A 15,202-nucleotide genomic window follows, 5' to 3' on the forward strand; every position below is an offset into this window, starting at 1 on the left:
GGGCCGTCACTGGCGCACTTGACTTCAGAGTGGTTTACTGATACACCCTTCTACTTCACTTCTAACAGTGAAGCGGCATCAGTTTTATGAGATGAAACTCAACCGTTCTCCTTTGTCACCAGTACGTGAGCCTCAGCAAACAAAATAAAAATGAAAGTAGTTCAGCAGCGTATTGTGCTGTAAAATCAACTTACTTCCAGACACATACACACATACACATTTGTGCGCTTTTACAATTTGTTACGAAGTAATTACGGCTACCTCTAAAACCTAAGTCTAATTCGGTTCATTTCGGCGAATTCTAACCTATTTAATTTTTTATTTTGTTTGTTACTTTAAAACTTTGCGGCGGTTTTATATACCAAAATAGTGTTTTTCTCACCCTCAGATGTCTCACCGGTGGTTCGGATCGTCAGACTGAATCCCACCGCCATGGACCAGACTATAAACACCGGCCTGGACCCGAATTCACGTCCCGGGGCTTTCTTCCTCGTCTAAGAGGGCTGTTGACAGACTTCAGTGCTGGCTTCCCATGGCGTCAGGAATCAGTCCGCCAGATCCTGGAACAGAGTCACAGATAACAGTTCTGATGTTTCTGCTCCGGCTACGAAGGACCAAAATAAATGTCAAGAGATTTGTTCTAAAATACACTTCTTCAGCTGAGAGTCTAAGGGTAGAAACACACAGACGCTGCAGCTTTTACTTGCAAGGGCGGTCACAGAGCGCTCACACCAGAGTGGGGGCCCTGTGATGTGCGCTCTGTTCTTGCACTTGTCTTTATTTATATACAAAAGCAATACAATAGTGAATACGTCTGTTCATAGACAGAGGAATGTTGGTGCGTATGTATGTGCGTATGCAGGTGTATATGTGTGTGATTCTGAAGGACGCGGCCCCTCTTCTTGTTATGGAGCGCAGATAAGAGTGTCCAGCTCTCCTCTTCCTGGTAGGGAGTGAAACTGCTTGTTCAGCTCTTATTATCGCTGTGGGAAGAAACTTGTATTAAACAACAGTCTAAGTAATCAAAAGGTCATCATGCAGTATTCTATCATATACAAACTTATATCATTAAAGCTTATACTGACTACTAAGTACAATTCTCCATTGACACACGTACAAACTCCAAAACACATAAAAACTCAGAAGCACGTAAAAACTCCAAAACACGTAAAAGTAACAGGTAAATGAACTTTTTTTTTAAATTATTTCAATATATATGAGTGCTTGTCTATAAATACACAAACAATACACATATGATTTCAATTGTGTAATTTAAGTAATCTGGGTAGCTCTGTTTTGGAAGTTCAGTTAACCCTTTAAGACCTACCATAGATCCAAGTCTGCCAGAGCTTATATTATATTTGTACATGCTGTAGAGCCATTTTTGGGAGCATTTCAAGTTGCTATACATCAATAAAACCATTATAGCCCAAATTTTAATAATACGTATGCATTAAGTGCATAATAATTACATAAATTGCAAAAAAGAGCAATAAACTACAAAAAAATAGAAAATCGTTTTTGTTTTGTTAACATATATTTCTAGATAGAGAAATTTAAGAGGCTTATCCCTCAAAACTGTAAATACAAAAAAGTTGCACAAAATAGTTTACAACAACAGGACATTTATTTTGAGTGTCTTCATAGTTTTATTTTTCAGATACACCAATTTTTATATACAGCAGGAAAAACGAAAATAAATATTATAGTGCAAATTTGCAAAAAAGCAGCATATACATCAAAATAAACTATTTCCAGCAGTGCAATATGAGTCCTAAGCGTCCCAGAAACGACACAGAAGGTCATAAAGTCAAAGATAACTTTTAAAAACACCAGTATAGGCTCATTCGTTCGTCTGTTTCAATGTGAGAAGCGTTACGAACAGCTGATCAGATCGGCAAAGTGTGTTTCTGGAATATTATGTTTTTGTTGCTGCAAGTGCTTTTTATGCCAGTTTTTGCAAAGCTATATGTGGAAGGAATAGCAACAAAGCAACAAAACAACCTGAAGAGTCGGTTCGGAGCCGAAAGAGCCGGCTCTTTTTAGTGAGCCGAGCCGAAAGAGCCGGATCTCTAAAAAGAGCCGGAAATCCCATCACTAGTGCCCGCAGGTGTAGACCAGCGGAGTGTAAAGTAGCAGTGAAAACGAGGACTGGATTTTCAGTAATGTGGACGTCCCCTGTGAACAACTGGAACGGATTGGATAACGAAGCACTGACGCTACCTTAACAGTGTAAAGTGAAAGGCAACCGAGTTATGATCATATTTAAGTGAATAGCGACAGGTTTATATTATTATTTTTTTAAACTCATATTCCTGCGTCTTAATATTGAATTTGTCTGCAATTTCTGTAAAAAATAAAATAGAATAAGTTAAAAAAAAAAAAAACCTTACAAAACACCCACCAAATTATTTAGGGGGGCTTAAGAATATCTTAGGGAGGCTTCGGCACCGCTAAAATAGGCCTAAGCCACTGGTTACACTACAAATGTAACAGTTGACAATATAGTTCCAAAGAATTGTCTTTTCACCCTGACCTTACCCCCAACTAAATAAAATTGTTATACTGTATTTTTGTTCTTCTTTTATCTTCAAATTTGAAAAAAAGGTGATGAAAACATTTCACTGGATTCAGACTCTGGGTGATGCCCACTCCTCCTCCTCTGCCTTACAGCCCAAAGTACAGTACAATTTCAGAGAAAATAAATAGTAAACTATTCCCCAATTACAGTACTCTACTATATATTCTCATCTTTGAGTTTAGATTACAGGGAAAGTATAAGAGGTGACAGAGGTCTTTCACTGGATTCTGACTCTAGGCCATCCCCACTCTTCACCCTGTGACCCACACAGCCAAAATTACTCTATGGTTTTTGAGAAAATGTGTAGTAAACTATGCACAATTTACAGTACTATACCTCATACATTTTCATCAAGAGGGAACGAGGCGGAAGAGAAGGCGGGTGAAATAGCTGGTAGCTTGTGGTTTGTTACTTCTTGTCCTAATTGTTGTCATGATCGATTTAAAACTGCCAAAGAAGAATTCATCCAACCATCTTCCTTCTGATGAATCAGCTGGCATCTGTTCTGAAATCAGTGGAAGGACGACTGTCAAGAAGCCAAAGAGGAGAAAAGGCTGAGGTTTGCCACATTATACAATAACTGCACTGAAAGCCAGTGAAGCACACTCTGGGAATCTTTCTGTACCCTGGATTAACTTATGCTCACATCATGAATCCTGATAAGAACACAGGAACAATAATTCACTCTTTGTCCATATCACATAAAGACAGACGAGCCTCTAACAGCTCTCTAGATGAGGAACTGCATTGAGCTCTGTGGACTCTTTACTTCAATCATCTTAAACTGTGATTATTGAATAATTCACAGTTTAACATCTTTATCTTTGATCCTGGCTCTTGGTGCAGCTCCTCAGTTCATCTACATCAGGACTCACTGTTCTCCTGCACACTTTAATTAACCATCATTTTACCCTTTATCAACAACAGTTGTTGTAAAGCTTCAGACTATCCATAGTCATATTTGACCACAGAAGAAACAAGGTGGCTCCAATCATCATAAAATATTCAAAAATATTTCATAAAAAGTTCATAAAAAACACAGTGATTTGTGTTGTTGTTATTGTAGAGGAACAAACTGTGATAAATATGTATTTTACTGTTGGGAGTGAAGTTTATATACTTAAGATGTTTGATCATTAAAATATTCAAACCTGAAAAACATAATTTGTTTTGTCTGTTCAAAATTTCAACCTGTAAAATTGTAAAAATAGCTAGGACCTTAGCAAGTATTTTCGAATCAAGATTTAAAACAGATATAGGCCTATAGGAAGCGCATTCTTCAGGTTTCCCCTTCTTCAAAATTAGAGAAATATTAGCCTCCATTAAAGGGGGGGGGGGGGGGGGGGGGGGGGGAGTGCTTGCCTCAAAAGAGGACAGAAGCATCTTATACAGTGGGGAAGTTAGAATCTTAATGAATTTCTTAAAAAATTCCCCCGAGAACCCATCCGGACTCGGAGCTCTGTTATTTGGAAGCATCTGAATAAATTTCAAAATTTCGCTTTGCGTTATAGGTTTACATAAATCATCCCTTTGGATTTCAGTAACTTTAGGTAAATTTAGTCCTAAGAAGAAGTGGTGCATACCTTGAAATAATAAACAAATGCCTAGCTGCGGGAGCGGGTGAGAAACGCAGCTACTCCGTCATTGACGTCATGTGACCCCCATTTTTTGGCTTTTAATTAAGTGCACAAATGTATCTTCAGGAAATAAGATTTAGGTGTCAAAGAAGTAAAGATTCAATATTTGGGTTATGATTCGTTGTATATGATAATAATAATCTTTTATTTTTGTATTATAATTTAACTTTTTACATTTTATACAATGAGTTGAGTAGAGCACAGTAGAGTTTACTGGCACTCATTCTATCTAGAGAAATGTAACTCGCAGGTCGATTAACTCATGCAGGCTGTTTAGTGCCAGCAGAAAGTGTTTTGACTATATTAACCAATAAAACCTCATTTAAAAAATAAAATTAAACTTTAAAACTTTTACATTTATATTTAAGAAAAATACAGTAAACATGCCCCAACCACCATACCACCACTGCTGTTTTTCACAGATGGGACCTGTCAGCATTGTCCTATGACCGGCACAGCTTGCAGTGTGGCCCTCCTTTCTCCTCCAGCCTTCTTAGTCATCCTGTGCCTTCAGCTTGGCTTACAGCTCAACCACCAGTGGAGTTACTGTGGCTCAAGCAGCCCCAGTAGCTGTTTTAATGTTTGATTTCCAGACTAGATTTGACCAATTACTTTTACAGTTTTGTAAAAAGTTTGAGAAACTTATGAATAAATGCAGGAGTGTTACTCTGTTGTCTTGCTTTTGTATAGGAAGACACACACACATACAGACCCACACACATATTTTTGCTTCTCCTTTTTCTTACACAAACAACATTGACATTACCTATATGTACAGTGTGTGAATGTGTGTGTGAATGGGTGGATGACTGGATATGTAAAGCGCTTTGGGGTCCTTAGGGACTATTAAAAGTGCTATTTAAATACAGGCCATACAGGCCATATGCTGAGTATTCCAGTCTTTAGTGTTTACTGTTGCACCGCAAGACCTGTAAATTTCACATAGCCATCTAGTCAAACTAGCTTCACTGTCACATGAAACTACATCAGGGGAACAACTGACGCCTGACTCAAAAAAAAGCTGTTGGCTATAATGAAAACTGGTTTTGCTACCTCTTTCTACCTAAGTGTTTTGCGAGATAAACATCTGCTTATTTGTACTGCTATTATTGGTGCATGCACATACTACATACTGCTACTCAAGGACCAAAATCCACAAATTATCTAAAACAACAAGAAAAGGTAAATGACATATATTCAGACTTTGGTTTTGTTGTTTGGGTTTTTTGTTGTTGAGCTTTTATTCTGCTGTTCAACCTTGCTCAGTGGTTCCGCCTCCTTATCGTACCTCATCGTAATCCTTTATAGTGTCCTCTATGACACCAGTTACCTGAAAAGAAGAACACCGCACCTTTCATAGTCTGCAAACTTTTCAACAATTATATTCAAGTTGTTCAAGTTGTTCAAGTTTTTCAAGAGCGGCTTTTCGTCACTCGCTCATCATTTTTTCTTATTGTGGCTCCATAAACAGCAGGAAGAAGAGGTAGGAAATGAGCTATTTTCTATACTTTTCTCATACTACAACAATAAAAACCCAATATCTTTGCAATTACATAAATAAGTTATGTAATTTAAAATTTTCCGATACTTTCTGATTCTGGAGCTGTAGTTATTCATTAGTTTTGTTTAATCATGCACCTGTCAAAGAAGTTTGTCTTTGAAGTAAATAGTCCTTTACCACAAAAAGGGAAAGAAGCCCATAATTTTATATTTATATACTTTATTAGTTACACCGGCTGGACAGCTATTTATCCCATGTGTTTAGGCTTTTAGGCACGTAAACATGGTCAAAACAAGCTTCAGAAAATGCTGATTGACCAACTCTACACATAAAACGTTGTATCACTGAGGCAAGCAAGAGATAGTGGCTCTCCCCTGAGGTTTCACCTTAAAACTAAATTTCTGGATTGTTATGTCATATGAATAATCTTACTCCAGGTAACTGTACTGTGTCTTTAAATATGCAGCCAATGAAAGTCTTCCTTTTTTTTTTTTTACCTTAATATCATGGTGTGCCTTAAATGTTTTGGGTCAAGGCACACATTTTTTTTCTGAGCACAGAAAAAAGTAAAACTGTAAATAGTTTTTGTTGTGTGTAAAGTACTTTGATCATTATTGTTTCCCTCATCTGTGGAGACTTGGAGTATTTTATATATTTCTTAGAGTATTTTTAAAAAGATGTCAGAGGGTTAAAGCCTGTGGGTCTCCATATGTTTTCTTATGAGTGCATACAGAAACGTATTAACAAGAACAAAAAAAGGCACACCTCTTTAGCAAATACTTGTTTGGTGTGTGTGTGTGTGTGTCCTCTAAGCACACCCAACTTGCAGTGAGACTACCTGTGCCAAAGTGACTCATGCAAAATAAATGATACATTGATGACATTTGTTATGCACTGACGTGAATACTCATACTCACAAATGCTTTAAACAAGTTTTTAAGCTCTACTGTTTGCTGTTTGTAGGGAAGCAACCTATTTAAATAATGGGCGTACTCAGGAAGCGACAATAGACGATATCCATGTCGTCAAGATTCTATGAATTTGCTTTTATGGCTGCACTTGTGCTTGGGCTTAAAAGGGAGAATGGCATTGCTGGAGACACCAAGTGAATAAACATTATTAATCTGCAAAGACTTGTAATTTATTAAGATTAGGAATGATGTCAGGAATTTATTGTCTTTGTCAATCTGCTCCCCCTCCAAGCTGATCAAGTTTATCACTATGGTTTTGATAGACCATAAGGACTGTAGAGTGAAAGCAGGGCCTGTTGATTGAACTTTGTGTTAAGTTTTGGTATATCGTTTAACAGTTTATCTGTTTTTAAGCAATGTTTGTACCAATATTAAGATGTGAAAGCAGTATTACATTTACATAACAGTTAAATAATAATAATAAAAAAAAATTAATGTTACTAAAATCAATGGATAATTATGTCAAAGTATTCTGATCTCAATATTTTTCCAAAATAATCATTTTGATCCTACTTGTGCAGACCTAGTTTGCAATGATAAAAACAACATTCTTTTAGTTCAAATTATTGCAGTTAATTATTTTCAAACAGACAAAGCAAAAATGAATTGCGCCTTAAAATTGCAGTTTGTCTGAACACAGGCAGATGGCGCTAATTCTGACATACTGCCTGGACTAATGGACTAATCTCTTCCAATCCCATGAGCCCCTTGGCAGCCAAAAGGACTTATTGTATTGAAAGATACAGGCAATAAACTGTCATACTGTTATAACTGTTATATAAAATAAAGAAATAACTTGTGTCGCAAGTATCTTTATGATTCCATGATATTGTGTCTAAATTTTATTCAATTGGGTTTTTTCTACCCACTATCGTTATGCTACTGCTATATTATTCTTATTTCAATTTCTGCTGGCCCCTTGGTCAGCTCACTCTTCAAAAACACATTTCTAATGTAAATGAGACTGTTCACCCGAATAAATAAAAGACATCTAAATGTTGACAAGTCATTTACAACAGCTTAAATATTTTTGGCAAGTACTGGAAATTACTTTTTGGCAATAACACACAGAGCTTCAACTGAGAGACATGAAAGGCAGGATGAACTTTTTACAGAGGCAAAGGAAAAAATGTAAAAAAAAAAAAAAAGTAAAAAAAAAAGTAAAAATGTAAAAAAAAAGAAAGTATTTGTTCATTTTATACATGTTCAATCATATCTAAGATGTGAGTCAAGACATAACATGTTTTATATGAGTGATTTGCAAAATTTTACTATTTAGATGGTAAAGATTTTTCCTTTGTTAATTAATGTACTATAACGTGTGTTTCTGTGTATCAACAGATGTCTGTCTCTAGAAGCTCAAAGCTTTTTGTGATTGCTGTTGTCGGCATGCTGATCATTATGTTTACATTCTATTTTGGGAATTTGTGTAATTGGACAAGTGAGCTAGCCTACAAAAAACAAAGGTAAAGTATTCCTGCATCCTGGTGTGTGTGTGTGTGTGTGTGCGTGTGTGTGCGTGTGTGTGTGTGTGTGTGTGAGTTTGCTTGTGTCAAAATTGGGGACTTCTATCAGCTAACACACCAGTCTATTGGGGACACCTCTCCCTTTGGGGACCAAAACCACCGTCCCCAATTAGATTTACCTCTAACAATGTTCAGCATGCTCTAAAACATATTTTAATCCAAAAATCTCACCTGTCCCCAAAAATGACATTTTTTAAATTTTTTGTGTATGTGTATGACATTGCCCCCCAAATTTTTCGCAATCTGTGTATAACTCTATGTTGCCCCCTAGTGGAAGTGTGTGAAATTGCAAAGATTTCCACTGTCCCCAAAAGTTACATTTCTTGGATTTTTTTGTGTGTGTATTACCTCTCCCTAACCCTTATATTATTATAGTGTAAGATTTCTTTTAATATACTGATCTTTGTTGAAAATCTTATTCAACATTCTTTTGTATGAATGGTTTTATATAAACAAACATTTGTTCTCTTGACTAAATAATAGAAATCAGTAGACTATTTGTTAGAAAGTAGATTATATTTTCAAAGGGTAAAGAAGACACTAGAAAATACAAAAGAGTCATATTTCACGTAATTATGATATAAATAGTTTTAATATTTTTTAAAGAATTATTTGGCATGATGTGAAGCAGATGCATGAAATAATGGAGCACTTTAGGTTCATATTTGTTTTCTGAACTGCAGCTTGACATAGATTACTCTTAATTCTTGATACTTGTATTGCAACATATTTAAGATGTTTCTTGAATTTGTGTTGAATGGTGCAGGGATCCAAAATTTGGTGAAACAGCTGAGCTAAATTTAAATTTCAATGTTAATACCATTTAGGCAGTATGTAAAATACTGCCTAAAAAGCATAAAAAGTCACAAGCATATGGCATAAAACTTAATTCTCACCAAAGTCTCTTTAAGAGCTGATCAAAATCTGTGTAAGACTATGGTCATTGAATATGGATCATGACAGAAAAAAAATTATTTCCTCGATACAAGCGGGAAAGATTAGCTTCTGTAGCATGGTTGACTGGGCCTTAGAGATATGTGCAGAGTTTGACTCAAGTCAAATTCAAAGTCAGCTTTATTGTGAAAACCCATATGTACAGATGAAACACAGGAATTTTAAATTGTAATGCTCCCACGGTCTACAGTGTACAGTGAACAACTTAAAGATAAAAACAAAACAAAAGTCCTATGTACAACATAATACAATAAACACTAGTGTCATACAATCAGAGTGCTTTCGGGAAAGAGTTTGTGTGCAAGTGGGGGTGGGGCAGTCAGTCAAAGGGTGATGTTTAGAGTTTTGTATGTCTGTCGGGTGGGGGGGATCAGAGGAAAGAGATGAATGCAGGTCTGGAGATCGTGTGTGTGAGAGTGAAGAGGGACACAGGAGGGACAGCCTAAAGGTAGGGGAGGTGAGGTAAGACCTCTATGTCACCATAGGCCTTGATCGCAGCCATGGAGGTGTGTGCAAGCAGCAGCATGTAGAGCAGCTTTAAAGGTATGAAAAGTGATTAAAACTTTTTTAGTTTCTTATACCTATATCTTAAGGTTTCTGCTGAAAAGTTTCAGCATTTTCTGTTTGAATGTAAGAAAGTTATTTAGTAATAAATACTAATACTGGTTTGCTAGATGTGCCCTTGATAATTTGGGAAAAAAAAGACGAGCTAATGAGCCTGAAAAAGCTAACCACGTATAAATCACACATTCAGAGATGTCTTGGATTAAAAATCAAGGCATGTTTGAATGAACCAAACTTTCAATATTTTAGGGGACTTCATTTTTTTAATGCTTTTATGTTTCTAAAATAAAAAAGGATGTTTATTACAATCCTTAAGTTTTTCAGGCTAATGAAACGGGGGGGGGGGGGGGGGGAATGAGCTTCATAAAGAGGAATATTATGTTATTTGTTTATTTTATTTATTTATTATTCTGAAACAAAGAAACATATATAAGCTGCAGGATTTTGAATGTCCCCATTTAGGTTAAAGCGGAGTGTATTTGTGTTAGAAACGTCCCCAAAAGTCATAAGAATATGGCATACTAGTGACTATAGTTGGATATGGTTTTGTATTTTTTTTTTAAAATGGTATCATGTCCCTATTTTCTGTATAAACCTACCCATGAAGTCGGAGAACAATTTATCAATGATTCCCACACTCAAGTAAGGGTTATGTTGTAAAATCTTTCATTATGTCTAAGATTTGAAAATACAGAACAAATACCAATCAGAATGAGAACTAAGATAAAGCAATCCATTCCCCAAATCATTACACATACCTCAACATATGCATATGTTTAATAATCAGAGTTCATTGTATTTACCAGTTCCCTAAGGAAAGTTTCCCATTGAATGTCCCCATTTAGGTTAAAGCGGAGTGTATTTGTGTTAGAAACGTCCCCAAAAGTCATAAGCATATGGCATACTAATGACTATAGCTGGATATGTTTTGGGATATTTTTTTTCTAAAAATAGTATCATGTCCCTTTTTCAGTATAAGTCTATCCATGAAGTCTGTAAACAATTTATCAATGATCCCCACACTCAAGCAAGGGTTATGTTTAAAAAAAACCCTTCATTATGTCTAAGATTTAAAAATACAGAACAAATACAAATCAGAATGAGGACTAAGATAAAGAAATCCATCCGAAAAGTAGTTACACATACCTTAACGTATGCAGATGGTTAATAATCAGTGTTCATTGTATTTGCCAGTTCCCTAACGAGAGTTTCCCATTGAATGTCCCCATTTAGGTTAAAGCGGAGTGTATTTGTGTTAGAAACATCCCCAAAAGTCATAAGAATATGGCATACCTATGACTATAGTTGGATATGTTTTTGTATTGTTTTTTAAAAATAGTGTCATGTCCCTTTTTCAGTATAACTCCATACATGAAGTTCGAGAACAATTTATCAGTGATCACCACACTCAAGTAAGAGTTATGTTGTAAAATCTTTCATTATGTCTAAGATTTGGAAATATGGAACAAATACCAATCAGAATGAGGACTAAGACAAAGCAATCCATCCCCCAAATCATTACAGATACTTTAACATAAGCAAATATTTAATAATCAGAGTTCATTGTATTTACCAGTTCCCTAACGAAAGTTTCCCATTGAACAAATACACTCCGCTTTAACCATTTAGGTTAAAGCGGAGTGTATTTGTGTTAGAAACGTCCCCAAAAGTCATACGTATATGGCATTCTAATGACTATAGTTGGATATGCTTTGGGATTTTTTAAAAGATGTTATCATGTCCCCTTTTTCTGTATAAATCTACCTATAAAGTCAACAAACAATTTATCAGTGACCACCCCACTCAAGTAAGGGTTATTGTAAAATCCTTCATTATGTCTAAGATTTGGAAATATGGAACAAATACCAATCAGAATGAGGACTAAGAAAAATAAATCCATCCCCCAAATCATTACACCTTAACATATGCATATGTTTCATAATCAGAGTTCGTTGTATTTACCAGTTCCCTAAGGAAAGTTTCCCATTGAATGTCCCCATTTAGGTTAAAGCGGAGTGTATTTGTGTTAGAAACGTCCCCAAAAGTCATAAGCATATGGCATACTAATGACTATAGTTGGATATGTTTTGGGATTTTTTTTCTAAAAATAGTATCATGTCCCTTTTTCAGTATAAGTCTATCCATGAAGTCTGTAAACAATTTATCAATGATCCCCACACTCAAGCAAGGGTTATGTTAAAAAAAAAACCTTCATTATGTCTAAGATTTAAAAATACAGAACAAATACCAATCAGAATGAGGACTAAGATAAAGAAATCCATCCCCCAAATCATTACACATACTTTAACAAATGCCAATATTTAATAATCAGAGTTCATTGTATTTACCAGTTCCCTAAGGAAAGTTTCCCATTGAATGTACCCATTTAGATTAAAGCGGAGTGTATTTGTGTTAAAAACGTCCCCAAAAGTCATAAGCATATGGCATACTAATGACTATAGTTGGATATGTTTTTGCAATTTTTAAATGGAGGTATATTTCTGTATTTAGTATTAATATACCCTTGAGATCAGTGAGAAAACCGCTAATGGTCACTGATCGTTAATGACGATCAGTTAATGATCACTGTACTCTGGTACTATATCAATTCAATTCAATTTCATTTATGTATATCCTTTTGATTGTCCTCATTCAGGTTAACGCAGTGCATTTTTTTTTAGAAATGTTCCCGGAAGTCATAAGAGTCACCTTCTTTGGCAGTTTTCAATTGTCTCTTGTCTATTTGTTATTCATGTTAAATGTACTCGTAACATCAGTGAAAACTAAAATTAAGATATCCATTCTAAAATCTTACAGCTTGTCTTATCACTCACAGATCTTTAATACTGTACTTATTGGTGCCCTGAGTTAAAGGATAATTTGATTGGCTCTAATGTAGGTTAAAGCAGTGTTTATTAATAATTAAATTAAATCTTTTATGATAGGTGTGCTGCAACGTTTGGATAGTTTCTGCAAATCAAATGAACCCTTAGTAATTGTGTACAAATTATCTGTGTTAACAATTCATAGTTGAAATTAGAAATTTCTTTTTTAGTTTTAATAGAATATAAAAACTAGGTTAACTGTCTAATGTTTGTCTATTTAACTTATGTTTGGAAGCAAAGTTCTTGCCTTACAATTTGCTGGTAACAAACACTTAATAGTAAAGATTATTTTTTTTATCCAGGTTTCTCTGCATTAATGATGTGCATATAAACTCCCAAAACAACACAGTAGTAATAAATGCAGTCAAAAATTTAAATTGTTCTGTGGCTGAGACGTTGGACATAGTTTTGATTTCTTCAAGATAAATGGAGACCTTAATTATTGTTTAGATTATTGTTAGATTGGGTAGTTAACCTTACATTGTACTTTGAAGGAATTTCCTTTAAGGGAAGTAATATCCCCAAAACTGACATAAAATAACTTGTGTATGTGTGTGTGTGTTGCTGAAGACCCCAAATGGAAGTAAGGTCCCCAAAAGTGGCATAAAATAGTTTGTGTATGTGTGTGTCGCTGAAGACCCCAAATGGAAGTAAGGTCCCCAAAAGTGGCATAAAATAGTTTGTTTATCTGTGTATCGCTGAAGACCCCAAAGGGGACATTAAAAATCCCCAGTCCCCAATGGGAAGGTAAAAATACTGTCTGAACAAATGTTGCTTAAAATGAAAATCTCAAGTGATTTTTTATTTCTGTGGTCTTGGAGGAGTAAAACTGAGTTGCCAGCTTGCTTCTAAACCATACAGAAAGTGGTGTCCCCAAAGGGTGGGAGTTAAGATATGCGACCCCAAATGGGACTTACGCGAGTATGTGTGTGTGTGTGTGGACATACAAATATGATATGTATGGTACACATTTTTCTTTTCATGGCAAATAGACTGAAGCAACTGAGTGAGAAGGATAAAGTGATGTTGTAACTCCCTCCAAGTTGAAAAACGGTACAGTGCCGTGAGAACTGTACAAACAACATAAAATAATCAATTTCCACAGTAAATTGTTCTCATAGAGAATAAACAATAAAGCACATTATTAAACAACATAAAACACTCACAATTTGACCTTCAAAAGATGTTAACAAATTACACGTGATTACCAAAAACTCGCCAGTTCTGTCACAAACAAACATCTTATTTTTCTACCACAACATATAAAATACAAATTGCATACCTCATTGGCCAAATTAACTTGCAGGGGTTAATGAAAACGCATCTTGCAGTGTCACTCCTTCCCACAGCTGGAAAACTTCGTTGCATGCATCTACATAGCTCTACCACCAAGTGAGAGAGGAAAGCATGCTGCCCTCTACCGAGTGTAGCGTGTGACTGAAAATATTGTCAACCCCAAACAACAGACTGAACATTGGTTCCACCCTGGAAACATTCTGTAAACCCCTTTACATGTTTATTTTCAAACCAACAATGTATACATTAAATCTGATATATTAAAAATAAAGTATTTTAAACTTATTTATTGTAACTTAAACTATGAAATTATCTTAAAGTGCATAACTGCTGCTGACGGCAGCCACAAATGTAGCTAAAACAGTGCTGTGCTGAAAATGACCAGTGCACAAGATTTGTAAAACCCTGATAGTCTGCACGTCAATTATGTATTGATTATTTGATAGTGTGGGCAGCACGGTGGCACAGTGGTTAGTGCTGTTTCCTCACAGCAAGCGGGTCCTGAGTTCAGTTCCACCATCAGGCCGCGGTCTTTCTGTGTGGAGTTTGTTTGTTCTCCCCGTGTTTGCGTGGGTTCTCCCCGGGTACTCTGGCTTCCTCCCACAGTCCAAAGACGTGCAGTTTGTGGGGATAGGTAAATTGAACAATCTAAATTGCCCATAGTTGTGAATGCGGGAGTGAATGTGAGTGCGAATGGTTGTCTGTCCCTGTGTGGTAGCCCTGTGACAGACTGGCGACCTGTCCAGGGTGTACCCCGCCTCTCGCCCTATGACAGCTGGGATAGGCTCCAGTGCCCCCCGCGACCCTGAAAAGGATAAGCGGAAACAAATGGATGGATGGATATTTGATAGTGTCTTTGTCACGATCATTGTAGAGAGAACTGCATATATGTTTAGAAATATTCTGGGAGATTCGTGAATGATCTCTAATTCATTTTATTCAACATTTGTACACTTACTGTTTCCGTTCAATAATGACCAATTACTAGAAATGAATGGTGGAGACAACAATTAGTGTAAATAACTGAGTTCAGATGGCCGTAAACACACACACGCACACACACAATGGGTTCCCTAGCAACTACTCTGGACATGTTTGCCCAATAGAGCCTCACTTCCAAGAGAACGACTCCTCTGTTGGCTGTATCATTGAACATTTGTCGTAGATTTGGTGTACAATGCTTTTTTGAGGCCTTGCTCACAGGTCAACGGGTGTCAGCACCATCACAAGGCGATATATAACCTAAGTGAGGCTCTTTACTACTTATTTGATCACTACACTGGTGAG

At 36.1% G+C, this 15,202-nt stretch overlaps 3 protein-coding genes across 9 annotated transcripts in view; 2 read left to right on the forward strand and 1 right to left on the reverse strand.

The window, feature by feature from the left end:
- LOC146521490 (ICOS ligand-like) overlaps positions 1-15,202 on the forward strand; it is a 230,323-nt gene that overhangs the window by 107,177 nt on the left and 107,944 nt on the right. The window lies entirely within an intron of this gene.
- Positions 1-15,202, reverse strand: part of LOC146521491 (hepatitis A virus cellular receptor 2-like) — a 248,697-nt gene that overhangs the window by 90,002 nt on the left and 143,493 nt on the right. The gene's annotated exons all lie outside the window — the stretch shown is intronic.
- Positions 5,248-15,202, forward strand: part of LOC146521496 (beta-1,4 N-acetylgalactosaminyltransferase 2-like) — a 33,768-nt gene continuing 23,813 nt past the window's right edge. Inside the window, exons 1-2 of one of the 4 annotated variants that reach the window (XM_085155006.1) lie at positions 5,248-5,400; positions 8,032-8,156. In XM_085155006.1, coding sequence (XP_085011132.1) covers positions 5,335-5,400; positions 8,032-8,156 — 191 coding nt within the window. In that variant the 5' untranslated portion in view covers positions 5,248-5,334. The other 3 variants (XM_085155004.1, XM_085155005.1, XM_085155007.1) reach the window with 3 other exon arrangements.

The sequence above is a fragment of the Neolamprologus multifasciatus genome, chromosome 3 (genome assembly GCF_963576455.1).
Source record: "Neolamprologus multifasciatus chromosome 3, fNeoMul1.2, whole genome shotgun sequence".
Lineage (NCBI taxonomy): Eukaryota > Metazoa > Chordata > Actinopteri > Cichliformes > Cichlidae > Neolamprologus > Neolamprologus multifasciatus.